This window comes from Impatiens glandulifera, chromosome 9 (genome assembly GCF_907164915.1).
Source record: "Impatiens glandulifera chromosome 9, dImpGla2.1, whole genome shotgun sequence".
Classification (NCBI taxonomy): Eukaryota; Viridiplantae; Streptophyta; class Magnoliopsida; order Ericales; family Balsaminaceae; genus Impatiens; species Impatiens glandulifera.
The window spans coordinates 30,423,593-30,451,566 of record NC_061870.1 but is presented as its reverse complement, the minus strand read 5'-3'; the positions used below and the strand labels follow the sequence as shown (position 1 = coordinate 30,451,566).

At 31.3% G+C, this 27,974-nt stretch overlaps 6 protein-coding genes and 1 long non-coding RNA gene across 10 annotated transcripts; 4 read left to right on the top strand and 3 right to left on the bottom strand.

Annotated features, from left to right (window-relative positions):
* Window positions 1-5,888: 5,888 nt before the first annotated feature.
* Window positions 5,889-7,518, top strand: LOC124916704 (7-deoxyloganetic acid glucosyltransferase-like). Its single transcript, XM_047457455.1, has 2 exons — window positions 5,889-6,429; window positions 6,526-7,518. Exons 1-2 carry the CDS (start codon window positions 5,916-5,918, stop codon window positions 7,473-7,475), a joined length of 1,464 nt encoding a protein of 487 aa, XP_047313411.1. The 5' UTR covers window positions 5,889-5,915; the 3' UTR covers window positions 7,476-7,518.
* An 852-nt stretch (window positions 7,519-8,370) lies between these two features.
* On the top strand, window positions 8,371-10,315 carry LOC124914474 (pentatricopeptide repeat-containing protein At2g17525, mitochondrial). Its single transcript, XM_047455031.1, has one exon. It carries the CDS (start codon window positions 8,417-8,419, stop codon window positions 10,298-10,300), a length of 1,884 nt encoding a protein of 627 aa, XP_047310987.1. The 5' UTR covers window positions 8,371-8,416; the 3' UTR covers window positions 10,301-10,315.
* A 608-nt stretch (window positions 10,316-10,923) lies between these two features.
* LOC124914896 (SRSF protein kinase 3-like) lies at window positions 10,924-13,141 on the top strand. Of its 2 annotated transcripts, none has more exons than XM_047455520.1 (5): window positions 10,924-11,005; window positions 11,121-11,312; window positions 11,567-12,355; window positions 12,446-12,493; window positions 12,572-13,141. In XM_047455520.1, the coding sequence occupies exons 2-5, from the start codon at window positions 11,130-11,132 to the stop codon at window positions 12,896-12,898; spliced, it is 1,347 nt and encodes a 448-aa protein (XP_047311476.1). In that variant the 5' UTR covers window positions 10,924-11,005; window positions 11,121-11,129; the 3' UTR covers window positions 12,899-13,141. The 2 variants fall into 2 exon arrangements, with proteins under 2 accessions (XP_047311476.1, XP_047311477.1); XM_047455521.1 differs by having other exon boundaries at window positions 10,982-11,000.
* A 625-nt stretch (window positions 13,142-13,766) lies between these two features.
* On the bottom strand, window positions 13,767-15,171 carry LOC124914897 (WUSCHEL-related homeobox 8-like). 2 transcript variants are annotated; one of them, XM_047455523.1, is made up of 3 exons: window positions 14,853-15,171; window positions 14,204-14,767; window positions 13,767-14,125 (listed from the first exon to the last, which is right to left on the bottom strand). In XM_047455523.1, exons 1-3 carry the CDS (start codon window positions 15,085-15,087, stop codon window positions 14,046-14,048), a joined length of 879 nt encoding a protein of 292 aa, XP_047311479.1. In that variant the 5' UTR covers window positions 15,088-15,171; the 3' UTR covers window positions 13,767-14,045. The 2 variants fall into 2 exon arrangements, with proteins under 2 accessions (XP_047311479.1, XP_047311478.1); XM_047455522.1 differs by having other exon boundaries at window positions 14,204-14,770; window positions 14,853-15,170.
* A 1,400-nt stretch (window positions 15,172-16,571) lies between these two features.
* On the bottom strand, window positions 16,572-19,106 carry LOC124914895. 2 transcript variants are annotated; one of them, XM_047455517.1, is made up of 5 exons: window positions 19,085-19,106; window positions 18,855-18,971; window positions 17,447-18,777; window positions 17,233-17,344; window positions 16,572-17,155 (listed from the first exon to the last, which is right to left on the bottom strand). In XM_047455517.1, exons 2-5 carry the CDS (start codon window positions 18,892-18,894, stop codon window positions 16,572-16,574), a joined length of 2,067 nt encoding a protein of 688 aa, XP_047311473.1. In that variant the 5' UTR covers window positions 18,895-18,971; window positions 19,085-19,106. The 2 variants fall into 2 exon arrangements, with proteins under 2 accessions (XP_047311473.1, XP_047311474.1); XM_047455518.1 differs by lacking the exon at window positions 19,085-19,106 and having other exon boundaries at window positions 17,447-18,610; window positions 18,695-18,777.
* LOC124914899 lies at window positions 18,600-19,542 on the top strand. The gene is made up of 2 exons (XR_007096835.1): window positions 18,600-18,745; window positions 18,827-19,542. It is a non-coding gene; the product is annotated as an uncharacterized LOC124914899 (long non-coding RNA).
* A 1,547-nt stretch (window positions 19,543-21,089) lies between these two features.
* Window positions 21,090-22,686, bottom strand: LOC124914898 (cancer-related nucleoside-triphosphatase). The gene is made up of 6 exons (XM_047455524.1): window positions 22,578-22,686; window positions 22,402-22,489; window positions 22,245-22,335; window positions 21,889-21,973; window positions 21,580-21,736; window positions 21,090-21,507 (listed from the first exon to the last, which is right to left on the bottom strand). Exons 1-6 carry the CDS (start codon window positions 22,617-22,619, stop codon window positions 21,392-21,394), a joined length of 579 nt encoding a protein of 192 aa, XP_047311480.1. The 5' UTR covers window positions 22,620-22,686; the 3' UTR covers window positions 21,090-21,391.
* Window positions 22,687-27,974: the final 5,288 nt, after the last annotated feature.

Sequence of the window (27,974 nt, the reverse complement as noted above, 5' to 3'; positions counted from 1 at the left end):
TGGGTCCGAATTTATAAGGGCATGTCTGAAGAATTAATCATAAATCTTAGAGTTTGTTTGATGTTGGTTATTCAAAACAAATATTTAGATGAAAAAAATATGATATTTGAGTTTTTTATTATTTGAATTACTATAATGTTTATTTGTATTTAAAAATAATAATTTATTAAAATGAAGTAATATTTTAGTTAATGGAATAAATAATTTGATGGTTAAAATAATAATGATATAATAGAAGTATAATTTCTAAAAATTATATGTAAAAACAATATCAAACTAGCTCTAAGACTCATTGGTTGGTAGAGAATGAGTCAACAATATAGATATTAAATGGCGGCTTTACATAATATCAAGCGCGATACGAGAAGAGTATACTTGTGTATTTCGTGCATGGCGGCTTTACGTAATATGTATATATATATTTGAGTTTTTTCATTTTATAAAAAATAAATCTACATTAGTAAAGTTATGTGAATCATTATTTCTAATAATACACAGTGTAGTATTTACATGTACATGTGTACTTAATTTAACAACATCATCCTATATAAAAAAAATAGTTTATATAACGATTTCTTTTTCTTTAAAACAGTTATGATTTGATAATTAACAGTTTAATTAATGATTTGAATATTGATGAAGTATTTTAACCAATGAGAATGATATTATTTAAATTCTTAGTGAAACATATATGGTCTTAGTTTATTTTTAGCAAAAAAAAAAAAATTGTTTATTTTATATTAATATAAAAATTAAATACAAATGTACCAATTAATGGTATACCACTATGTCATAAGCAAAAATAGATGATGAAAATAGTAATAATAACAAATAAAAAAATAATTAATAATACATGTACTAATCATGTACTTGACCCATTTCTTAATTTTAAAATACCAAAAAAAATAAAAATCAAAAATAAACAAGTTAGGGTTGACCATGACCTTGTGGAAAAAAGGGTCATTTATCTTTTTATTGTTTTGTTTGTTTATCTAGTCATAAATATATATAGTATATATTATATATTATATATTTATATTTTACTTTTAAAATATTTATATTGAATTTGAATAAACTTCAAAACACACTAATAATTTTGTTAGATGCAACTCTTTTTATATCATCAATCAATTTAAATTTCAATTAAGATTTGAGGTAAAAAAATATCATTCGAGTAATCACGTGATTCATGTCCTAGTTAAATTGACTATTAGGCCTCTTTAATTTTTTAAATTTTTTTTAGTGAGATAAAATTTAATTTTTATCCTAAAACTCAATAATTATATTACCAATTAAATTAATTATTTTAATAATTAAAATACTAAAATTATCATCTAATTCAATATTTTATTTTATATTATTAAAAATTAATATTAATATAGATATATAATATTTATTTTATTACATTATAACATTTATTTTCATATAAATTAAAATAATAAATTATTTCATTTAAAAATATTATATTAAATAAAAATAAATAATCAATAAGATTGTGTTTATTAATAAAATTTAATATTAATATATATATATATATAATATTTATTTTATTACATTTAAAAAATTATTTTAATACAAATTAAATTATGAAATTATTTCATTTTAAAAATTTATATTAATTACATTAAATAAAAATTAAAACACAGTATAAATACCACTATAACCTAACATATTATTTAATATAACATATAAATTTTAAATAATTTAAATAAATAAATAATTATATTTAAAATAAATTAAATAAGATATATTTATTTTAACAAAAATTAATATTAGCCTATATATATATTTTTTTAATTGAGTTAAACAATGATTATTTAAAGAAAGTTCACCTAAAACTCTGAGACCTTATTGGATAGGATTTATTTGAATAACCTAATGGTAAAAATAAATAATATAGTGGATGATTTTGAAAAAATCTTAATTATTTCAAGTAAAAAGATCTAAATAATATTTATATATATAAATAAAATAAATAATAATTTAAAATAAAAAGTATTTTAATATTTTAGTTAATAAAATGAATAATATAATTAATAATAAATTATTAATTAAAAAAATAATTTAATAAATATTAAATAAAAAAATATAAAAATAACAATAACTCATTCATCCAATAATAAAATATAATAAGAACTGACTAACACTTTTTCAATAATTAATATACCAGGAAATCATTCAGACTCAAAAATAATAAAATAATAAATAGACCAATCAAATTCATGTTGTAGGAAGGATGACGCAATTAAATTTAAGGAAGGATGACGCAAGCAATAGAATATCTTTGGTTTGTTCGATTTCACTCACTCAAACATCTTTTCACTCTTTCTCTTATCAATTACCTCACTCAATTTATTATCCCAAATACTAAAATATTTTTTATTTTAAATTACTATTTATTATTTTATTATTATTTTAAATATCATTTAAATAATTTTACCAAAAATATTTTCAATATATCAAAATTATCACCAATAATTATTTATTTTCCCAGTTAAACTATATTAATTCTCTTGAAAATATTTATAGGCACCGTTTGCCTATATATATTCAGTCCTAGAAAATTAGAAGCCTTTAATTTGATTTAACAAAATATGATTCCTCATAATTAGTGGGAATCAATGGCTCATGTCTAAGCATATATTTGTCCATCTTTAATTAGGATGGGTTTAATTTAATATTTTATCTATATTTTATGTTTTATCATAAAAAAATGGTATACAAAAAAGTCATACATTTACTTACTTACTTTGATTTCGGTATACCTTAATTTTTGTATATTTTAATTTCAGTATACAAAAATTCATATTTTTACCTTAACTTGATTTCGGTAATTTTAATTTCGATACAGTATCAGTATTATACCTTTGATACCTAAAAAAATATTAACTTAAAACCAAATCAATTTTATCGGTAAGGTAGAGATTATATTGAATAATATTTAGTATAATTATATTTTGATATTATTTAAAAATTATATTTCTATAATTCAATTAATATCAAATTTATTTAATTATTTCATTATAGTATATTATATATATTTTAATTTATAAATACTATTTCGGTATTTCGGTATATCTCGATATACCAAAATTTGAAAATTCTCATACCTTTATCGTACCAATAATTTCGGTATCGGTACCATACCTTACCTTTTTTTCGGTATATCTTAAAAATCAATATTTTTATATATTGTTGTACGGTATTTTCGATATACTTATAATATCGGTAATTTTCTCCACCCCTATCTATAATTAATAACGTTAGAATTATAATTAATTTTACTAATATCTTGTAGATACTGATTAGGTTTAACCCCAATCAAATAAAAAAAGAAAATTATTTTTAAAAATGTTGTATTTTTTGGTTGCGAATGACCCCGGACGTGGAAATTCAAAATAATGACAGCCAGAACATGAATTATCGTGTTTTATCATTAAATTATGAGGATTCACAATCATGTATTAATGGTCTAATAGCTAATTTGATTAATCTAATTCATCAATTATTGTTTTTGAATTATAATACTTATGAGATTAGATTGTACATTTAGTATGAACAAATTAAAAATTTTGAGTTAGGGTGGCTTAAAAAAAATTTAGAGTATACTTAGAAAAATAACCAAAAAATTGATAAAATCGATAAGGTAAGTTTTGACATTTTTTTTTAAGAATTAGATAAAAAAAAATAAATTATAAAATTAGAGAATAATGTCAAATTAAAAAAAAAAAATAAATAAAAGGGTCAAACTTAGTCCATCATGAACCATACATAAATCCGTCCTTCAATCTAAGACTCAATCCTCCATGAACTTACTATTATGGTTGTTGATCTAATAGTCTTAATTTTGCCATATTACACATCAATTTGAAAAGGGTATGATCAGATTGAGACTCATTTTGAATAAGTATTGACCTATATAGAGAAAATTTAATAAATCAAAATTTGGAGGAATAATACATTGTTTCATTCCTAATTAAGGAATATTTTCAAGCCCACAAGGCCCAAAACTTTTGTTACATGGTGTGTTGGTCCATATTACATTTAAAACTTTGTATATACAAACATTAGACCTATTGAGTTGGTTAGAAAACACCTTAAATTGGTTAAATTTGACTAAAGTTGAGTATGAATGGATAAATGTTATTAAATTTATTAATATATATATTATAATATTATTTTATCTAAATCAATATTGAAATAAAATATTTTTTAAAAAATTATTTTTTTTTTTTCAAAAACCATTTTCGTCCAACTCAGTATTTGATCGTTTCCAAGTTGGGCCATATCTTTTTTAAGATATTTGCACGATTTGTTTTTTGACAATACTTTTCCTTCTCGTTTATCACTTTTCTTAAATGGTCCAAATCCAATTTGCATAGAAAATACCTCTTACTTTTTATTTGTATGATTTCTATCCTCGAATTTTATATAAGTAGTGAAGGTAGTCAATTTGTTTGATTCCTGTACAGAAATATACAAATAAATATCCACTTATATTATTATTATTATTGAAGCTGCTTTGTCTATAATATTTATCAAATTGTCCACTGCCAGAGAATATTTCTATTTTTTTATTTGGAATATAATGACAAATAGTCATGGATTGCCCATTACTATAATAGAATTTCCTGAACACCATACTTATATATATATATATATATATTTGTCTTTTTTTCTAACCATTTTTTTCTTTATAATAAGTTTGTACTATTTATGGCAAATACTTCTAATTTTATTTAAAATATTTTTAATAAAAATGAAGAATTTTGGGTTCTTCCTAAGACTGTAACAAGAAAAAAAGGAATTTAAAAAATAAATGACTTAATCTGCAATAAGCAATACCATATCACCAATCAAAATAGTACAATTTAATTTGATATTCATTGTGTTGTTAAAATATAATATTTACTTTACACTTCTTCCAAATAATATAATAAAAAAATGATATATCATACGTTTCTGACTGTCTTTCTCCGTTTGATTAGATTGTTGGTAATGGTTAAGATATTGTATAAATCAAAAGAGTCAAAGAAAGCCAGCACATTACAAATATAATAAACTTCCTTAACCGACCAAAACAAACTTAAGTGCTTAATAAACAAGTATAAACAGATCGTAAGAGACAGGCTTAATGGCAAAAGGCTCAAGTTAGGCTCGTACTTAATGGAGATTGAAATTAGGGTTCTAACATTTTTTTTAACATTTGATACAACTGATTTCAATTGTTTAGAACTACTAAACCACCCTAAATTAGGGTTCTAACATTTTTTTTAACATTTGATGCGTAACTTATTTTAGTTGTTTAGAACCTCTAAACCACCCTACCGATTCTATCCGCCAAATATATGACCAAATATAGAGTTTCGATACAATAAAAACCGATATATTAGAATCGATATAGAAACTATTCAAATAACTTGAGTCATTCTTAAATATATTAAATAATTTGTAAAATATGCATGACATCTTAATCTTTATTTAATTAGTTTTTTTTATTAATATCAAAATAGTTTACAAACTTGTAGAATATGAATGATTAGATTTTCAAAATATTATCAAACCGATTCAATATATTATCTTCAATCCAATAAATACAAGATCGATATAGTCTTCATAACAGAGTTATTTGAAATTATTGACCTCCATATTCAATTAACCATCTTTTGTAAATGTTTGTTTTACAAAACAGAAGGGGCATATGAAAGCTAAAAAAACAATGAGGTTATAAATAAAAATTTGTGAAGCTTTAAGGACATACTTTTATAATGTGTGGATTAAATCTTAATCTATCATTTTTTAAAAGTATTATTGGGTAGACCAGTGAACTCAGGTGCGTAGAAAAGAAACAATGGCCATTGCGCCCATCTCTATAAGAAAAACCAGACAAAAATGAATGAATAGTCAAAACAAACATGGAGGAAGAAAGAGAAAACCCAAATCCTCTTCCCCATGTTCTCATCTTCCCTTTACCTGTTCAGGGACCAGTCAATTGTATGCTCAAGCTAGCTGAGCTTCTCTGCCTCGCCGGAGGAATCACCATCACATTCCTCAACACTGACCACAACCACCGCCGCCTGCTCGCCTGTACTGATATTGAAAACCGGTTTTCAAAATACCCAACATTCCAGTTCGCTACTGTTCCGGATGGTCTCCCGGAAGAAAACCCTCGATCTGGAGATCGATTTATGGAGATATTTGATGGGTTAGAGAAAATGGCGACGCCACTCTTGAAGAAGATGTTAGCTCCAGGTGGGATGAGTAAAGATGTGAATTGCTTAATAGCAGACGGAATCTTGAATTTCGCCTATGATGTTGCCGATGAAGTTGGTGTTCCTGTCATTTATTTTGATACCATCAGTCCTTGCGGCCTCTGGGCTTACCTCTGTTTACAGAAACTAATTGATTCCGCCGAGGTTCCGTTCAAGGGTGAGAATCATTCCACTTTCTCTTGAATGTGATTCATAGGTATGAATGAACTCTGTCTAATTGCGATTATATATATATGATTGGTAATCATTTCAGGCAACGATTTGGATGTTCTTATTAATAACGTCCCGGGCATGAAAGGGTTTCTCCGGCGACGAGACCTTCCAAATTTCTACAGAATCAATGACCTGAAGGACGATCCCTTCATCGAAAAAGTAGTGCTTGAGAATCGTAGAGTCCCTGAAGCTCGTGGTCTGATACTAAACACATTTGAGGAACTAGACGGACCGATTGCCCTAGCTCAAATCCGGAGTCTAGTTCCAAATGTCTATTCAATCGGCCCTATCCACAGCTACCTGAAATCACAACTCGCCAAAACTCAATCAATCACTTCAAAAGACTCAACAAATAGTCTATGGAAGGAAGACCGGAGTTGCATGAACTGGCTCGATCTGCAGCCTGACAAATCTGTGATCTACGTCAGCATCGGAAGTCTCGCCGTGATGGAGAAGCACCAAGTCATAGAGTTCTGGTACGGGCTGGTGAATAGCGGCTGGAGATTCTTATGGGTCCGACGGCCTAATGCGGTGGTTTCCGGCGGAGATCTGTTGAATGAGGAAATTCCTGATGAGATAAAGAAGGCAACGGAGGAGAGAGGGTGTTTGGTGAGCTGGGCGCCGCAGGAAGAAGTTATATCTCATCGAGCAATTGCTGGGTTTTTTACACACAGTGGGTGGAACTCGACGCTGGAGAGCATCGTCTCCGGCGTGCCGATGCTTTGTTGGCCGCAATTTGTGGATCAGCCGGTAAATAGCAGGATGGTTAGTGAAGTGTGGAAGATTGGATTGGATATGAAAGATACTTGCGATCGAGTAGTGATTGAAAGATTGATTAATGAGCTTGTGGAAGAAATAAAAAGAGAGAAGTTTGCTGGATCGGCTAGTGAATTAGCAAGAATGGCTGAGCAGAGTATTATGGAAGATGGATCTTCACACTGTAATTTTAAGCGTCTTGTTCATGATATTAAATCAATGGTGAACATATGAATAATTTTCTTTTCAAATAACCATAAATAAAATTCAATCTTTTCAATATATATTTATTATTAAATTTATATAATAATGAATTATTCTGTATAATATATATGTTAGTTAATGACTAAAATATTACCTTTTTTTTTTTAAAATAAATGTGACCACAAAGAGTATACACCACTTGTTTTTGCTAAAATATTATATCATTAACCGTTTAATCTATAATGTCTAAAATATTATATCGTTAATTGTTGGAAAAGGATAAATAGATAATGAAAGAGGTTTTATTGAGTAAATCGATGAAAGAACTTGTTTTTGATCTTTGGAAGACTTTTTTGTTCTTTAATAAGTATTTTTTTTTTGTTTATTTTTTATTTGGCCACCCATAAACATTTTTGTGTGAACCTAGTTTATTTGTTTATTTAAGTTCAAGTGGACTTTCTCAATATGGGTGCACTTATAGGCTGAGGTGCACACTAACCACATACGGTTGTTGAGTAGTAAGAGATGAGGCCTTTGGGTGTTCGCCTTTTGATTAAGTTTTCGAACGAAGTGGTTGCTTACTACTTGTTGGGCAGCCAGACTTCTTTCATGCATGGCGTTCCACAAACAAAATCGAACCAATGTCTAAGTTAGATCTTTGACAGGGCAAATGGTACTAGACATGCTCTCATTCCTCGGTCTGTCTTTTCGACCAGAAAGTATTATCAACATATTATTTCATTTATTGGATCATTCTAAGTTGTTGATGGCAATTTTGAATTAATAATTAAAATAAAAAGTTATGTCATATTAAATATTAATTAAAAAAATATTTCTATTTAGTTATTAATCAATTAAACATATAAAATATTTTGAAATGGGATTTAGGTTTAATTTGTGGTCGGAGTGAAATACCAGAACCAGAACGGTGACAATCTGAGATTCTTTTGCATTTTTAACGTTGTAATTCCATGACACTGATCTTCTTCCGTTCAGCAAGTGCTACTACCAGATTCTTCATCCGTCGCCACCTTCTCATCTTTCCCATAAGACACGTCTCCACGGCGCCGCTCCCATCCCACGACCAAATTTCCCATCTCATTCTCGAGCAGAAGTCCGCCGTCGAAGCCCTCCATACCTTCAAATGGGCTTCCAAGCTTCCCGATTTCCTCCACTCTCAATCCACCTACAGAGCTCTAGTTCACAAACTCTGCACTTTCCGCCAATTCGACACCGTCCACAAGGTGCTCGACGAAATGCCAACTTCACTCGGTTCTCCTCCAGACGATGACATCTTAGTTACTCTCGTTAGAGGTCTCGGACGTGGTCGGAGGATAAAGGAAGCGATTAAGGTTCTTGACTTGCCTGTCAAATTTGGAAAGTCTCCTTCTTTGAAGCTCTTTAATTCAATACTCGACGTTCTAGTTAAAGAAGACATTGATCTGGCTAAAAAGTATTATAAGATGAAGATGATGGAAAGTGGTGTTGTAGGAGATGACTACACATATGGAATCATGATGAAAGGTCTTTGTTCAACTAATAGAATTGATGAAGGGTTCAAGCTCTTGGCTGCAATGAAGTCCCATGGTCGAACTCCATCTACTGTCATCTACAACACATTGCTTAATGGCCTCTGCAAGAACAAGAAAGTTGGAAGAGCCAGAAGTTTGATGAATGAAATGGGTAACCCGAATGAGGTGACTTACAACATTCTGATTTCTGCATACTGTCGAGAAGAGAACGTAGTTCAGGCTCTTGTTATGTTAGAGAAATGCTTCGATAATGGGATCACTCCCGACGTTATTACAGTAACGAAACTTGTGGAGATTCTCTGCAATGAAGGCAGGCTAAACGAAGCTGTTGAAGTTCTCGAAAAAATGGAGGTAAAAGGAGGTAAACTCGACGTGGTTGCTTATAATACTTTGCTCAAAGGCTATTGTATGGCTAGAAAATCAAATATTGCTGTAAAGTTCTTGAAAGGAATGGAGATGAAGGGATACCTTCCGGATGTAGGTACATACAACACAATAATCCGTGGCTTGTTTGAATCCGGGGATCCAAACAAGGCAATTGATTTATCCCATGAAATGAAAACCGCGGGGATAGTTTGGAATTTCGAAACGTACAATGTGTTGATAGCTGGTCTGTGTTCGATTGGAAGGACTGATGAAGGATTGAAGATATTGGAACTCATGGAGGAGGAGAATAAACGGGGTTCGTGTTATCGTATTGGTCCTTACAACAGCATAATATACGGTTTATATAAGGAATCTCGTTTGGATGAAGCCATTGAATTTCTTAACAAGATGGGTAAGTTGTTTCCTAGAGCTGTTGATAGGACCGTAAAGATACTCAATCTATGTGAGGAAGGGAGAATCGAAGATGCAAAGAAAATCTATGATCAGATGATCGAAGAAGGTGGAATTCCATGCGCTATAGTTTACGTTTCACTCATAAATGGATTGTGCAATCGTAGCCAAGCCCGTGAAGCGTTTGAGTTGATTAACGACATGGTTAGCCACGGTTGTGTTCAAATCGCATCAAATTTGGTCGGTTCTTTGATTTCCTGCATTTGCAAGGAGGGGAAAGTTGGTGGTGCGATGAGGCTTCTAGAAGACGCTACCGAAAGAGGGTGGCAGCTCGATTGTGGAAGCTATTGGCCATTGATAGATGCAATGTGTAGGAATGGCGAGTTTTCGAAGGCTTCCATGATGCTTATTCAAATGGTAGAGAAAAACATAGTACCCAATTATTCGATATGGAATTCAATGATTCCCTGTTTAATTCGAGATAACAACAAAATTTCGATAATTAAGTGTTTAATTCGAGATAACCCAAAAAAAATGGTTAAGTAAATCGTTTCTTTGCTTAACATTCGCCATAGGAAATATTTAAAATATAAACTTACTCTATTATTATTGGGAATGTAGTTTATTGAACTTTCTTATAATTGAAAAGGCTAACAAATGTCTAGTTTAGTAATATCAAAATATTATAAGATTATCAACATAAGATATTTTAAATTTAGTAATAAAGGTTATTAAAATTACATCAATTTCTTACATTTAATGAAGAATATTTTATAAATTTTCTTGTAAATAGTTATAGAAGAAGTGTTTGGGTCCATGTACTTTCCTTTTTCTAATAAACAAATAAGATAGATCTGAGGTTGATAAAAACATTATTATGCAGAAAATAATAATAATAGTTGAAAAGTTGTACAAAACATATTATGAATAATTATTTAGATACAAGAATTTGAGGAGAATTTACTTTTCACAAACAAACAAGAATTCAATAATTAGTATTTTGTCATAGTTTAAAAATAATAATTTTTATTAGTATATAAATTATTTTATGAAATAAAAGTAATTTTTTTTAATCTAGCTTAAATTATTGTAATTTTTAGTAACACTATATAGATTTTAGGAATATTTACAAAACCGGTAAAAAGTATATAGAAGTGGAGGGAGAGAGAAAGAGAGCGGGGAAAAGTAGAGAGAGAAAGAGAGTCTTCTCATAGAAGGTCTCGGCAAGCAACAGTCTCTTGTTCAGGTCAGGTAAGAAGCAAAGAACTTTCTCTCTCTTTGTTTCTCGATCTGCAATCATTCATAATTACCGTTCTCTCTCCAAATAATACGAGAAGATTTGAATAGTAAAGTGTTAAGGAAACAGGATCAGATCATGTCTTGTTCGTCGTCCAGCGGTTCGGAGGAGGAAGATGAAGGCATTGAATCGTACAGGAAAGGTGGTTATCACGCGGTCCGTGTAGGCGATTCCTTTTCCGGTGGACGCTACATCGCTCAGAGGAAGCTTGGATGGGGACAGTTCTCCACAGTTTGGCTCGCTTATGACACTAAAACCTCTGTATAATCTCTGATCTTTCATTTCTCGTTTTAGAAATCAATCCATAATAGGAAATGCAGATTTCGGATTTGGAAATATTATCTTAATTCATGATCCATGACTTAAAACTTGTATTGTTATGTTGATCGATTCGCATTTGACTTAGTTTTATATGACCTGATCCATTACTAGATCTTTGCCTTTTTATATCTAGATCCATATAATGTGAAGAGACGTCTGTTCTAGCTCATCTTACTTTGTTGTCACTGTGTTAGGAATATGTTGCTTTGAAGATTCAAAAAAGTGCACTACAATTCTCACAATCAGCTCTTCATGAGATTAAACTCCTTTCTGTCGTTGCTGATGGTGACCCTTCTAATAGTAAATATGCTATAAGGTTGATTGATCATTTCAAGCATAGTGGTCCAAATGGACAACATTATTGTATGGTCCTTGAATTTCTTGGCGATAGCTTACTACGGTTGATCAAATATAACCGTTATAAATGCCTTGAATTGAATAAAGTGAGAGAGATATGCAGATGCATTTTGATTGCATTGGACTATCTTCATCGGGAGCTTGGGATTATACACGCTGATCTAAAACCTGAGAATGTTCTTCTTCTGTCCACTGTTGATCCTTCAAAAGATCCTATTAAGTCTGGTTTAACTCCTATCCTGGAAAGACCGGAGGGAAACAACCCAAATGGAGGAGTCAGTATAAACATGATAGAGAAAAAACTAAAAAGGAGGGCAAGAAGGGTTGTTGCAAGAATATCTGAACGACGAGCTGCCATGGGAGGGGATCAAAAGCAAGAGAGATCATGTCAATTAGATGGAATAGATATGAGGTGTAAGATTGTTGATTTTGGGAATGCATGTTGGGCTGACAAAACTTTTGCGGAAGAGATTCAAACTAGACAATATAGAGCCCCCGAGGTTATTCTCCGTTCTGGATACTCTTTCTCTACAGACATATGGTCGTTTGCTTGTATCGCGCTTGAGCTAGCTACTGGTGAGATGGTATTTACACCTACGGGTGGCCAAGACTACAGCGAAGATGAGGTATTATTATTATTTACTTCAATATTGGGTATTGGGTTTTTTTCAACTTTGAACAAGCTGTTTTGGTTTTTATTTATTAATATTTTGCAGGATCATCTGGCTCTAATGATGGAACTCCTAGGCAAAATGCCAAGGAAAGTAAGTTATCCTTCATTCTTCTGATCAATTTATTCACTTTATGTGAACTTATTTATACATTTTGTTGTTCTGAATCAGATTGCATTAGGGGGAGGAGGTTTATCAAAAGATTATTTTGATAGACACGGGGATTTGAAGAGGATTCGAAGGCTAAAATACATGCCAATGGATCAATTTCTAGTGAGTAAGTTCAAGTTCAGTGAATCGGATGCAAAGGAGTTTGCAGCATTTCTCTGCCCCCTTATGGATTTTACGCCAGAAAAGAGACCAACAGCAGAGCAGTGTCTACAACACCCGTGGCTCAAAATGGAGAATCCGAGTAAGGATCATTTGAAGTGTGAGCCTAGCAGCGTTCAGAAGGTCAAAATGGGTATGAACAAACTTCAGATTAACGCAGGCAAGTAAAGGCCCGGGTCAAGCTCTCCCACTCATACCGGTATTGCTTAATTTCAGTTTTGCAATTTTATTGTTATAATTTTTTTGAGGGGTACACCCAAATTCGCAATAAAAACATTATTGTTTTTGTTTGATTTTGTTTTGAAATGTGTGTATAGTGTAGCTTTAACAAACATGTATAGTAAGTAGCACCATCGGTGATTGTGTCTTGTGAGGATTTAATGATTATAACTCCTTGAATTGAGTTTTTTACTTGTCATTTCTTAGAAATAATGGGTGAGGAATGGAGATTAAGATTTTGATCATGATCATGATGATTTTTTATGTTTTGGGTCATCTTTAACTCATTAATTAGTAGTAGTAGTAGTAGGTAGGAACACTGAATGAATGATTGGAAATTGAGCAAAAGAATTTGAATGGATGGATGGATTGGGGCCAGCTGAAACTAGACCAGTGAGTACTAACTACTAATGCTTCATTATCACCTGCTCAATTATTATTTTTGGTTCTTGAATTGTTGCAACTTGAAAGCATAATTATAATGATATGACCATAAGATATAAACTGTTAGCTACTTCCTGCACTGTTAACATAATCTAAACTTCAATTCATTTGCTTCTGTGTGAAGTGAGTGTATCCTGCCATCTCCTTGTCTTTCATCATTGTTGGTGCTTCTTTTGACACTCATAAATGAAACCATATGATTAAAAAAAAAACATGTTTCTTTGAAGATACATTTCTTTTTATTTAAGACAAGGGTTTCATAAATGAAACCACTTTGACTCCCAAGTTTCATTTTAAATCAAAATTTCAAACAAAAAATGCAAAGAGTTAGAAGTTCTGCACTTGAAATTCAACTCTAAACCCAATAGGCCAATACCCACAAATCAACAAGCCATTTCATATCATATCATTTTCTAGACTAGCATATCATCTTCCACAAACTGTTACATCAGAAAGACAATCTTCTTCTAAATCTAGCAGCGGCTATTTGTGTAACTGTTCTCAGATAGACTCGATAAATGATCAAGTAGACCATCATGACAAACTACTGGATAAACCTGCTCTAACTTCAGTTTATGTACAAAAAAAAAGATAAACAGGCAATTCTCTCGTGGTCTGCTAAAGTGTGGCTTGTTTAAGAAAAGAAAAAAGATCAATTTGCCCTGTTGTTGTACTTATACTCATCATCTGTCTGCAAATATGGGTTGTTGTTCCCAATCAAATGATCCAGTCCTGCATACATCATCAAGTAACATCTCATTTAGTCTAAATAACCAGTAAACAAACCACCCCCATAGATTTAACACTTACTTTGTGAATCTGAGAGCATGCTTTCGTAATACGGCTGCATCATCTGTCCCAAACTCGGGTTCGATTCTAAACCACTTCCATTTATCGGCATAATTTCTTCAAACGCATTGCAATGTGAAGAATCCAATTGCTGCAGTCCAGAACTAATCTCAGTGTTGTGGATAAACACATCCTCGGTCCTCGCACAAGAGTTATTATTCTGTGACTGAAAATCCTCCGACCTTGTTTTCTTATCATTCGGCGATTCAACCTCTGTCTCAACTTCAGATTCCCCGAGGTTTGATGCAGAAACCTGTTGCTTCCTCTTCGATCTCGCACGCCTGTTCTGAAACCAATTATAGACATTTGCTTCCGAAATCTGACCATGTTGTGATAAATCTTTAGTAATATCTGTTATCTTCTGCTTGCTTGGCGTCCCATTTCCTTGGTCAAAAATACGCTCAAGAATCTGAAGCTGGACAGCGGTCGGCGTCCACCTTTGTCTCCCGGTGATGATTTTATGACCGGCTGATGTGACAAACGGGTCACAATACAAAGCTCCCAACCTGGCTCCTCCTACTCCTCCTGCTGAGACATGAATAGTGAAGGATCAAGAACGGTAAACTAATCAAAAAGTGTAAATTAGAGATATCATGATTAAGGAATGAACCAGAAAGTTCTGGGTGAGAAGTAAGGGACTTGTGCATCTCGATTAACTGTTCGCAAATGGTGGCGTACGCAGCTATTTGCTTCCGGAGAGTCTCTAATTGTTCATCGGTCATCACTTTCACAAACATACCGTTGCCGCCGCCGGCGATAAACCCGTTGCCGGTTCCTCCACCGCCGCCGTGAGTTCCGTTCATCACTTCCTCCTGCTGCTGTTGCTGCATAATTTCCCACTCCATATATCTCTCTCTCACACACACAAACACACACAATGTGAATTTCGCGCCCACTATCAGAGTATGAACAGGGGTCAACAAGCGGGGAGAAAAAAAACGACAAAGAAAGGTAAAGAAAAAGAGATAGAGACGCAACGCGCACTCAATGCCGTTAATTGCGGGTAATGCCTAATTTAGCCCACTGTGGCTCACTTTAACAGCAACTTGTCGGCATAAATAATAATGAAGAGACCTTATTACCCCGTAAACGACCAAGTCCAATAATTGGGTTTCCTGTCCATTGTCATCAAACCATTCTTTCCTCTTATATATTTATTTTAAAAAATAAAGATATTTTATTTATATTTATATACCAAATATAACAAGGATATTATTGTTATTGATTTAGTTACTTCTTTTAAATAAGATACCATTATTTATAATAACTAAATATTAATAAATATACTCAATATAGCTTACTAAATACAACTGAGCAAGGTTTAATAATTATCACTTAATTTAATAATATATTAAATTTTTATTTAATATAAATCTGTTTCAATATATATATGAATAAAAATTTGTTAAAAATAAAAAATTACTTGGCCCTAGTTTTGGGCTACCCAGTTTTAAAATTGTAAAATAATTATTTTCATTAATCATAACAAAATAAAAACTTTAAATTTTCCATCTAAACTTCTATATTTAAAGTAAATTTAATTAAATATTTTATTTTATTTTTACACTGCCACTCTAAAACAAAATCATCAAAAATATAATTTATATTTTTAAATTTAATAAAATTAATATATATATATATATATATATATATATATATATATAAATAAAGTTTGTATTATGTTTGTCGTTCTTTTCTCCTTAAATATAACAAATTTTTTTTTTTTTACTTTATCCTAATTTATTAAATTCTCTAAGCTAATTAAATATATATTTATTCTCCATCTTACATTAAAAAAATATTTATATAATTTAATATATTAATATTTTTAATTAATATAATTAATATATGAGTGTATGATAGTCTTTAATATATTTTTCAATATTAATTTTAAATATTTTAAAATCAATTCAAATATTAATAAATTTAAACTTAAATATTTTTAATTAATTAATTTAGTATTTAAATCTTATTTATCAATTTTACAATACACTAACTCAAACAAACCACTTGCAACATAATCTTACCTTATTTGATTTTAATGATGATTTTAACTAGAATAAAAGGAAAGCATATACACATTTTACATTTGCTAATTTTAATTTTGACCTTTTTCTAAATTACTTGTAATAAAAAACGGATCTAACTGGCATTTTATTGTTTTTTAGTTTTGAAAAAAAATGTACTCAATTATCATGTACAAAAGATAAAATAGTTAATTCCAGAATCTCAATAAATAAATAAAAAGAAAAAGAAAGAAAAATGAGAAAGATATATATCTATAGAGAAGCCAAATTTAAGCATATGGTGGCAAGAGAATATGCCTCCTCTATCTATTATACTTTCTCCATCGTCTTTCTAAATGTAACTGCTGAAGATCCTTAACTACTTCTTCGATCAGACGTGCTATGATCTGATTCTCCATCATTTTCCCCAGATAATCGATCTCCTCATCCTTCACCAGCATTATCCACGGTGCAGATCTCAGGTCACGCCTCACCATACCATCAATCGAGTAACGGAATTTGTCTTCTGGAATCGGATACAAGTAAGTTCGAACTCTCTCCCATACATTATTACTCAATAACTTGCTCCTACTCGTCATGGATTGTTCAACAATAGCTTCGTTTGTCAAATCGAATAGAAGTTGACGGTTCATTTTGGAATCCTCACTATTCTTGCTCTTGTTCATGTATGATTTTTCAACTTTTTTGAAAACTCGATTGTTAATCGGTTTTTCTCCTCTCCTTGACAATGTAGTAGTAATAGTGTTGTTGTAGTAGTTATATAGACCAGAAACAATCAGCAATTCTCTTATGTAAGTTTCTGCTTGATTCTCCTCCATCATATCTACTTCCGGAAGTTCATCCTCTTCCGATCCAGCATCTAGAGCATTCAGTTGTCTCCTAAGCTCTGTACAACAAATTAAAAGTTCATGTTTCTTGACATGCATTACAATTTGTACTAAATTGTATTTTCTCATCAATTACCGCTTAGATTTGAGTTGATCTCTCTAAAAACCTGTGGCAGTGAGGATTCTCTTTGTGGAGATAATTCTGATAGAGAAGATGCAGGACTTGGTGGCACCTCTGTAGCGTTTTCCTGTAAGTAACAAACAAGTTTAGTCATTCAATCAATCCAGATAGTATCATCTCGTTTCATATAATAACAAACAATCGAGATCAAGATCGAGATCGCTCACACCTGTATTATGTTTCCATAGTTCATGACAACTGTTGGTCCGCTCATGATATCGTTCCTGCAGCTATACATATCATCTGCAGATTGAAACCTTCTTCGAAACAGCTGTCCTCCAAGTGTGAAACTCTGTTTGAAGTTGGAAACAGTTTCCTTGATCTCCAATTTTTCCTTATTTTTCTTCTTCTTCTTCATCTTTTTCTCAACTGCTTCATGTTTCCTCTGGATGTGTGCTCCAGTTAGAACATGAGGGTCTTCTAGAAGGAGCTTGCCAAATGATGTTCCTGATACAGGGGCCGACAAAGACCTGATGAGAGACGGTTCTCTATGATGGTGCATTATGTGGACACTATCATCAGGAGCATGCCTAAAAGAATTTGTTTCATTGATGATTTGAATCTCACTTTCTCTGATTTGTTTTTCTATCTGCTTCTTCTTCATTGCATCTAGTGGCTTTTCACTAGTTCCCCTTTTGTTGTGACAGTACTTCCCTTGAAACTCAGACTTTAGACGTTCTTTTACCTCTTCAAGAAACTCTTCTATACTATTAGTACTAGATGAACCGCCTACCCAAGATTCTTCTTCACTATCGGCTAACCGGTCTGTAGATCCAGGTCTTAGTAAAACTATCTTATTTGGGCCAGAAGAAGAGTTTCCAAACCTTTGATCCTCTAGTGCTTTAATAGGCTTCTCATTTGATATTCTTCTTCTTCTAGAATCAGAATAAAGAACAGTTTCTTCACGTTTGAGGGTCTCTTGGGCATGCATTTTTTGTTCAGGAATCGTTCTCTTAAATCTTGCTGTTTGCTGCCAAGATTCGAATTCTTTCTTAAACTTTTGCAGTTCTTCCTCTTGGGGATGTTCTGGACGATGGCTGCGATGATTAATAATAACATGATGGATGTCTTCTTGAGTCTTCATGTTATTTTCGTTTTTCGTATTGAAGTTGTTTCGAACTTGTTTCCTTTGATGGTTTTGAACTGAAGATGGAAACATATCCATATCCATTCCCATGAGTCTGGCCACGACACTTGGAGTTGTCCTTCTGGTGTTTGGTACTCTATTATTGTTTGTTGTCGTTGTTTCTCTGCTGACGAATTTGTTCTTCATTGAATCCTCTTCCTCTCTATGAATCTTTGACCATTCATGTTTAAACAGTTCATACGAGTACTGAAAAAAAGGAAACATCCAAGGAATAATAAGCCAATCATATAAAAGAGAGAGAAAAGTGGTGTTTGTTTTTTTAGGGGATACCGGTAGATAGTCTCCAACACCACCCCCGGGGGCACAGGTTTGTCCTAACAGGTCCAAACTGTTTCTGGGAGCTTCTAATCCTGCTGCAAATTGAAAACTGGATATTAATTTGATTTCATATTTTTGGTGCAGATGAAGATTATATAATATATATACTTACCATCACCATGTTTCCTTTGTGAGACAACTGTTTTTGCCATGCCTTGGGTTGTTATTAAGGTACGACTACAATCCCATGCAAAATCTCTTGTTTTACTAGTGGGTTAACACTAATAATCTGCAATGATATATGAAAAACTTCAATCTTATCCTGCTGATAAATTAAACAAATATAGTCAGCCATCCATTCAATATAAGAGAAGAAGAGGCTGACAATGAATTGAAATATACCTGCCTAGAGTTGAGAGTTAGTGGATGAAAGTTTGACAATGAATCAATAAGGTCAGAATTCAATAAGAAAATGAGGAAATCATTTGAATTTAGTTATAGACGACTGACTAAACAAACAAGATCAGCAAACGCAAGAGAAGCGACCCATCAATGGGCAAATAGTGAGTGAGTTAGTGCTCATAGATAGACAGGGAATGAGACGAAATTGAGAGATTTGATAGTCAAATGACTGATCAACGTTCTTTCCTGGGATTGAAATCGGGTATAAATTAATAATAAGAAGAAGGGGGGAGGAGAGAGAAGTGAGTCTTCCGTGGAGGGAGAGGAAGACCACACAGCGAATGAGAGGTAATAATAAATGGGCATTGGAGAAAAAAGGTTGATGCTTTTGAGAGAAGGGGAACTGGCCATTGCTGGAATGACACGACTATAAAGTGAGAATCCTGCTTTAGTTTAATCTCTATGAACAAGCCAGCAGGCAAGGGGGGACGGACTAATGGTCCTCCTCAATCCTCATCTCCCTCCTGCTGCTCCAACCGCTCACCTACCTATTTCTTCTTACATTCTATTCTATTTTTTTATTTATTATTTTATACATACTAAATCATCAAATATTTTTTTATCAAATGGAAACACACATCAATCAAACAAGATCAAAACTACCAACACCCACTAAGATCTTTTAGGGAACATCTCTAGGCAATTAAACTATTTTAAATAATATATATATATATACAATGTTTTTAAAACTGCAACAAAAATTGATTTGATTTCTTGTAAAATTATTGGCATGTCAAATAACAAAAATATTATATATATATATATATAATAGATTTTGTGTTCACAAATTGACCAACTTCCTTTTTGTTGACCATTTTCTGTACTCTATTAAAAATATTCATTCTAAAATACTCCACAATTTGGGTGTATATGATATTAATACGACCCTTCAAAAAATATATTGAAGTGGGGAGACTCATAATTTCGTGTTAAATGTCACACTAATATTCATATTCAAATTATTTAATATATATTAATTACATAAATGATGAATTCTTACATAATTAATAAGAACTGTCATTATTGATTATCAAACATGAAATAATTTTGTAGCATTTTTAATCTCATTTCTTATATTTTAAAAATAAATGAAGAATCTTAAATTTAAAAATATATAATAAAATTTACAAGGCAAATCATGAATTTAGAAAAAAGGGATTAGTATAATTAATTGAAACCAGGAAAATTTGACCCGATAAAAGCCACGTGGTTCTGAAGTTGAAGCTGCAATTTCAGGTTCTGAAGTTGAAGCTGCAATTTCAAGTAATGTTTATGAGGTGGAGGCTGTTTCAGCTCAGTACTTGCCGGAGGATATCATCACATGGTGTTTGCCCATTGACAAGGTTCCCATACATCGTGTACTGAATTAAATTGGAATGATCTATTTATTTTGTGAATTATCTTCTTATAGATCACTTTTTATGTTAAATATAATTAGTGACAAATATTGTTCTGTATTGGTTCTTACTTTTCTCATGTTACAAGCAACTTTCGTACTAACATGGAAAAAGATTCACTTTCCAAAAGAAATTATGTAACGAATATCAATGGGTTGTTGGCCTCATTTCAAACCAAATATATATTTATAAATGTTTTATAAACTGATCCAAACCTCACTTACTATTGGGTCCCCAAAATTTACCTGACTCAAGAAGAATGAATCACTATGTTGAATAATTACACCTCATCATCATCTATAGATTATGAATGTAGGAAGGGAAAAAGGGAGAATCTTCATCTTATAACTAATGATGATGGGTAGACCAACATCAACTTTTATCAGATGGGAACCACCACCCACACTATTAAAAAGGAAGAAAGTGAATTCCCCAAACAAAAAAGTCATCATCATGTGCATGGAAATTAGGATGTCTCCCAAACAAACAAAAAAGAAAAAGAAAAAAAGGTATGTGCTATTGAGAGCAATGAGCTCAATAAGTGAACTAACTCCCTATTTAATATAGGAGGGGAACAAAAACAAAAGGGTTATAATCAATCTGGCTTGCTCTATCCTTTGAACTAAGATTGGATATTAATTCATTATATATAATATATATAAGAGAAGATGGAACTCATAATGATGGTACAAATTAAGATGAAAACTATCAAAATAAAAATCTAGACAATCACCTTCTTACATAGTTCCAAAGTGACTGACTGAAGGACCATCATTTCTCATATGCACATGACTCTGGATTTCAAAATGCAGGACGAGTGCGTGTCTTCTTCCACGACCACAAAATTAATTTAATTCTTTCTCATCGCAGCTAGCAATGCAGAGTAAACCTGTTCCTTCATCGTGTCTCTGTTGGCGGTTGTCACACTGAAAATGGTTGCTCCCGGATGATTCTTCACCCTAGCAACTGCATAATCGGAGAAGGTTTGATTCGAATCCCTTATAAAAACAACATGATTTGTAATTCGCAAGTAAGTACCTCCAGGAATATCACGACCACTTTTTGGGATGGGAACCGTGGCTAGTAGTGGAATATTGGATTCAAGAACCTTTAGCACAGCTGGGAAGAAGGAAGCACTGAATAACTCCATCTTACCAATTTCATCAATTATGAAAAGATCAGTATCTTCCTTAACCTGACAACACAGATAGACCATGCATATATCATAACTTGGTTCTTTTGTTGTTGTTTTTGTATGAAAACGGATTCAGATTAGCAAAACACATGTATGAGTGTTTGTTTTTGGAAATGGGGAGATGACAAGATACAAATAGATAGATTATTAACCTGCAGTTGAGTCAATGCCAATGATTCAAATGATGCTACATCAACTCTGTATCTTCCAACTGTTGGCCATCGTACAGACTCTGGGCTGGCATGGCATGGCATGAAAAAGCTTTTTTAGTGTTGTTATAGAATTGAATTAGATGTGTTCTTCATTCACACACAATACAGAAAAGAAAAAAGAGAAGAAATGATTTTGTAGATTACCCTCTAATAATCAATCAATCAATCAATCTTTGATTTAACATAAATATCCTATAAGAAAGGTGTATGAATATATAAAATTGAAAACTTTTAACTGGGTTGAAGTTGAAACAGTATTGAATGTAACCCTAGACTAGAGATGAAGGAATGAATACCTAGAATTATTTGTGGAAGAAAGAGGAGCGGTTCGGCCATCTAATGTAACCACTTCAAAGCCAACTCTCTCGCTTCCTTCTCTAATCTCACCTAATGTTATATCAATTCATCATTTCATGTACTAAGTAAGTAAGTAAGAGATATAAACGAACATACGAGTGTAGAAGCCTTTAATATTCAAAGAGGGCTGAGTAGTTCTTAGGCTCTCGAGAATTTTAATGATTAGAGTTGATTTGCCGACGCCCTGCAAGCAAGAAGAAGAAAGAAGATTAATAAAAGTAATTTGATAGATTATAAACGAAGAAGAAGCTACTGTTGTTGTTTCTACTTACTGCAGGACCAGTGAGAAGGAAGCATTTTCCTGGAACAGCCATCTTTTCTCCCCTTCATCTTCTCTCTCACCTGTTAAATTGCTTTGCTGTGAGCCGCCGAGTCTTTTCCCTTCATAGACCGACCGACCCGGTTTTTATTTTTCTTTTTTGAGCCGATCCTCAAAAGAAAAATAGCCTAACTAAAATAACATTTTCAGCCTATTTTAAGAATTTTGTTACTTCAACAAATTACAAGTTTTTTTCGATGCTAATAATTAATAAACACAATTCTCAAATTTGACAAGATTTGGTAAAATTTTATTTTTACACTTTTCAGATTTTTTTCATTCATATTTTATTTAAAATATTTTATCTACAAATTGCAATTCAATTAAAAATCCTATTTAATGAGAGATCAGCATTGGAAAAAAAAATGTCAATATTATTTTGTTGGTCTTGATAAAAAATTAGTTTTTTTTTTTTGGTTGTTGAGATTTGAACTCACCGTATAAGTAAAGTTACGATCTTTTATGTTTAAAAATAAATTTGACAAATTTTATTTAGAGTTGTGCAAAAAATCGAAAAATTGATAACCGAATAAAATTCAGTAGCCGATTTCATTTTACCTTATATTTTTTAATTTAAATTTATTAAATTTTTAAATTTTAATTTATAATTTGTATAGAATGTTTAACATATTTCTAACGTTAAAAAAAGAAGCATAGTTCTGATTACTAGTAAACCGATCAAACTAGTAGAACAAAACCAATAAAATCGAAAAAAAAACTTGTAGCACTTAAAATTGCTTTGTAATACCGATTATCTTCCGGTCTATGTCCCGTTCCATAGCTTATCACGTGCTTGTGAGACACGTGACAATATAGAAGGACTACCGCGAGACAGCTCGTGGTTCAATGATTTCAACCTTGGTTTGCGTGTTAGACATCTTTTAAAATGAAAGTTTTAGTTTTTAAAAGATTTTGAAAATACCTAGAGCGGTAAGAAATTAATTATGTAAAATAATTAATCTTTTGTTCAAACATTAATAATTTAGGAGGCTAAACAACAATTTAACTTGGCCCGATTTAAATCAATTAAACATAATCAATTTAAAGATTATTCATTTGAAAATCAGAGTCGCCAAGATATTTTATGAAAATCAATAAAATGATACGTGTACAAACGTATTTATACCAGAGTTTCTGAAAAAAGTGGTTCATTGTCTGTTTACGCTCGGGAAAGGTCTTTCGCGCTATGTCCTCTACGCCCGCCTAAGGACGGTTTTCAAAATCTTTCTAAAATAAACAAAGTCTGGCTTCTATAAATCTAATTATAACATTCCTTATTTTTAATTAGTAGTCTAGGGGTCCTAAATGAGGATAGACTTTAAATAATTGTACAAAATTATTTAAAGAAAGTATGTACATGTTGCGTTGATGTTCAGATTTAACAAAACCTGAAAATATCAGAAAAAGATATTATAGAGTATAACCAAACAATGCCTTAACGAAACATTTGCTTTGGGAAACATCCTGAAAATTTTGAGAATTGTTTTCTAACCTTGGGAATACCATTTTGAGAAAATGGGGTTTGGTTCCAAAATAGTTTTGGATTTTTTGAAAGTTGGAACCAACTAGCCTAAGGATTAAATCCTATGTTCGAGTCTAATCTTGTCAATCTGGGCTTAGTAGGGTTTGAGAGGTTCAATCTTGAGTGAGGGTTCGGACTTAGGCCTAGGGTTGTGGTTAGACGTAACGGTCTTAGGCTAAGTGGGGGTTTGATCCTAGGCTAGGGCCAGGGCTTGGTCTATGCTAAGATGAGGCTAGGCTTAATTGTTGGTCTTAGGTTAGGTGTCAAGGTACTAGGTCAAGTGGCAAGGTCTGTCCTAGGTTAATTTGGTCTAGGTTAGTTTTGTCGGCCCTAAGCCAATTCTGTCGGTGCTAGGCTCACGGTCCTGGGCAGATTCCCCTCGGCCCTAGATATGTTTTCTCGGTCCTAAGGCAAAATTTCAGGTCCGAAATTTTAGAAGGATAACTTTTGATTGGAATGTGAAGAACAAAATCCCTGACATAAATCGCGATTTAAAAAACCTTAAGACAATTTCAAAAACATCATTTTTAGGTCAAATTTTGGGATCTTTTAAATTAGGTCATTTCAAGGCCTGATTTTTGTTACATTAGCTTTGAAATGATCCATACCATCATTAAAATAGTTTTTGTTCAAAAACCAAATTTAATCAAACATGATTAAAAAAGGTAAAACAGTTACCTGGTCTAATTTGGGTAAAATATATACAAATATTTTATTCTTAAATTATTTTTAGAATTTTGGAAAGTTTTCTTAATCCTATAATTAGGTTTCTTTCTTTCAAGTTATTTTGAATATTATTTTGCAAATAGGGTAAGTCAAATTTTCATGCTTAAATTTGGAAAAATATGTCCAAAATTTGTTTTTCCAACTCTCAAAATGAATGAAAAAATCTAAGAAATTTTATAAGTTTTTTATTTTTTAAACTTTTTTTTTTTGTTAACAAAATTATTTGTTTTTTTACTATTTTTAAGTCAAAAATCAATTCACAAATTTGACAAACAAATTTTTTTTACAATCTTTTATTTTTCATCCACTTTTCCGTTAAATATTTTTTCTATTTGAAAATCTCAGATTTTTATCATTCATTTTTCATTTAAAAATATTTCAGTAGTATATAATTTAAAATTACAATATATAAAAAATTAATTAAAAAAAAATACAAGAGTAATAAAAGTTATTACATGTAATAATTAATATTTTTAATAATAATTGACTAAAATGAAAATATTACACTTGCACGAGAAAGAGTGTCAAATTATTATCTCCTTAAGATGAAGGCGGTGAAGGAGTCTTATTAAGGTCCGGTAAATTCACTTTCCTACGGCCAGAACCATCACCAACAGCCGACGCCCCACCGCCATTGTTATCATCTTCGTCATCTTCCTCGCCATCATCATCTTCTTCACCATCATATTCTGGATTAAGTAGATGAGCAACATCAGCAAAGTCTTCCCTGGTAAAGGTTGGAGGCGGATGCATCCCACGCCAAGTTCTATCAGGATGCATCCTCATATGACCAGCAAGACTCTTGTCATTCTCAAACCTCATATCACATAAGGCACACGGAAAAGCCCCCTCCAGTTCATCTTCGGATTGGGGCGCCGCCCTTTGTTGGGGCGGCACAGATGATCCTGCCCCGGGATCGCCTTCGTGTCTCCTCTTCCTATCGCCTCCTACTCCTCCAGACTGACCGGGCCTAGGAACCGGAGTCGGAGCGCCTCTGCCACCTCTAGATGAAGACCGGCCGCCAGTTCTACCCGACGCCGGAGCGGGTGATTGAGGCCTACGTGGTGGAGGGGGAGAGGATTTGTCGCTGGAATCCGCCATTTCTTTTGTTATAAATATTGTAACTTTATTTTAACAAGAAAAATATTACTTGAGCATAATTGGGTGAAAAGGGACTACAGTTTGTGCTTGTTATATAGAAGTGCATGAATGGTCGGTCTATTGTATTTTTTTGAACGGGCGGTTATTTTTCAGTTTGAATCGGTTCGTTTATTTATGGAAATAACCGTTTCTGGGTTAAGGTAAAAGATGCATATATAGTTTGGATCATGACGTGGTGGTTAATTATTGGTCGGTTTACTAAAGGACGCGACTATTAAGAAATCAATGGCTTGGATGAATTCATGCTTCTAGGGAGAGATGGTGTGTGTTTTGAGATTTTTATTTTATTTTTACAAATAAAAATTTCATCAAAACCCACTCTAAATTTAAATTGTTTTTTTTTTTTTTTTGATAAAATAAGAGTTATCATTCAAATGGATGTGGGGAGATGAAAATAAATATGATTTATGAAAGTGAGGTATTTAGTTATGATTTTATAAGTGATGCATTAGAGAAAAATTATTATTATCATTATTTTATAACAAAATCAATATTAATATCTAAAATGTTCATTTTTTAATATATCAATATTATATTATTATTATTTATTTTATAATTTTTCAAAATATAAAAAATATTTAAATATATATCATAATTTCATAAAATATTAAAGATATAAACACATAATATAAATTAATCATATAAATTACATTTATTCCCAGCAAAAAAAATTAAATAAAAAGAGTTTAATGTTCCAAAAACTTGTACACTAGTTTACAAAATTTCTTAACATATATATATAAAATTACGAATAAAATTAATCAAACCTAAACCATACAAAATAATTAAAATATTATATATTAATAGTTGGTCAAATTTAAATATAACATTCTAACTAACATTATAATTTTAGTACAATTTTTTTTATTAAAATATTTAATATTTAACTCTTATAATATTTAAATATATGTATATAACTATTATTTTTTTTCTTTTATTTTTAAGTTTTATATTTTTTATTTTAATTAATTTATTATAATTTTATTATTAATATATAATATTTAAACTTAATTATATAAAATGACTATTATTAATTATTATTAAAAACTTATTTTATTAAAATTATTATTAATTATATTTTATTTTAAATAATCACTTAATATTATTATTTATTTATTAAAATGTTCATATATATATATTAAAAAAATAATTTAAGAATAACGAAAAAATATGACATAAAAAAAACAATATTTAATCAATTATCGAGCTCATTATCTTCGAAAAAAACGATTAATTCCCCGACAGATTCTATTGTCTTTCCTGAACTAATCTCAGAAAGTGTCGTAATAATAGTACTATGAATGATATAATCGGACGACTACGATTATTGAAAGTTTGATGATTTCTCTTTAATCAAATAATCCATCAAAAAATAATTTGGATGATAACCCAAATATGTAGATCTCTCCTTTCATGGACATCAATCCAAACTTTTTAATCACTATTCACTTGATATTATTTAAATAAATCATTATAAAATAAATAATATAATTATAAATATATATATATATATATGAAGACTAGGGATGACAGCGGGTACCATACCCGCCGGGTAGTAAAGTACTCATCCCCGAACCTGATTTTCATTTTAATACTCAACCCCGATCCCGAACCCGACGGGTATCTTTATTTAGATCTCCATCCCCGATTTGTAGGTTACCCGATACCCGACGGGTATTCCATTACCTGATTAAAGTGTGAAATTATATTTATTATTTTTAAAATATACAAAATATGAAAAAATATAATTTTTTAATTAACATATTTAGACTAAAATAATTTTAAATTATTATAAATTAAATCTAATATCTTAACTAATATGTTATTACAAAATATAATTGACCAAAAAATATTAATAAATATTGGATACTTAAACAACAATATCATTCATCCTATATAATATAAATTCATTCATACCACAAAATTTAAATAAATAAACTT

Bases quoted from the DNA above. Each gene is read 5' to 3' on its own strand.
- LOC124916704 (XM_047457455.1), top strand. From the start codon at position 5,916: ATGGAGGAAGAAAGAGAAAACCCAAATCCTCTTCCCCATGTTCTCATC. The intron at 6,430-6,525 runs GTGAGAATCATT...TAATCATTTCAG, and splicing joins CGCCGAGGTTCCGTTCAAGG to GCAACGATTTGGATGTTCTT.
- LOC124914474 (XM_047455031.1), top strand. From the start codon at position 8,417: ATGACACTGATCTTCTTCCGTTCAGCAAGTGCTACTACCAGATTCTTC.
- LOC124914896 (XM_047455520.1), top strand. From the start codon at position 11,130: ATGTCTTGTTCGTCGTCCAGCGGTTCGGAGGAGGAAGATGAAGGCATT. The intron at 12,356-12,445 runs GTATTATTATTA...AATATTTTGCAG, and splicing joins AAGACTACAGCGAAGATGAG to GATCATCTGGCTCTAATGAT. The intron at 12,494-12,571 runs GTAAGTTATCCT...GTTCTGAATCAG, and splicing joins TAGGCAAAATGCCAAGGAAA to ATTGCATTAGGGGGAGGAGG.
- LOC124914897 (XM_047455522.1), bottom strand. From the start codon at position 15,087: ATGGAGTGGGAAATTATGCAGCAACAGCAGCAGGAGGAAGTGATGAAC. The intron at 14,771-14,852 runs GTTCATTCCTTA...TTCATGTCTCAG, and splicing joins TTCTCACCCAGAACTTTCTG to CAGGAGGAGTAGGAGGAGCC. The intron at 14,126-14,203 runs GTAAGTGTTAAA...TGATGTATGCAG, and splicing joins CATGCTCTCAGATTCACAAA to GACTGGATCATTTGATTGGG.
- LOC124914895 (XM_047455517.1), bottom strand. From the start codon at position 18,894: ATGGCAAAAACAGTTGTCTCACAAAGGAAACATGGTGATG. The intron at 18,778-18,854 runs GTAAGTATATAT...TTCAATTTGCAG, and splicing joins ACAAAGGAAACATGGTGATG to CAGGATTAGAAGCTCCCAGA. The intron at 17,345-17,446 runs GTGTGAGCGATC...TGTTACTTACAG, and splicing joins ACTATGGAAACATAATACAG to GAAAACGCTACAGAGGTGCC.
- LOC124914898 (XM_047455524.1), bottom strand. From the start codon at position 22,619: ATGGCTGTTCCAGGAAAATGCTTCCTTCTCACTGGTCCTGCA. The intron at 22,490-22,577 runs GTAAGTAGAAAC...TCTTGCTTGCAG, and splicing joins TCCTTCTCACTGGTCCTGCA to GGCGTCGGCAAATCAACTCT. The intron at 21,974-22,244 runs GTATTCATTCCT...ATGCCATGCCAG, and splicing joins TCTTCCACAAATAATTCTAG to CCCAGAGTCTGTACGATGGC.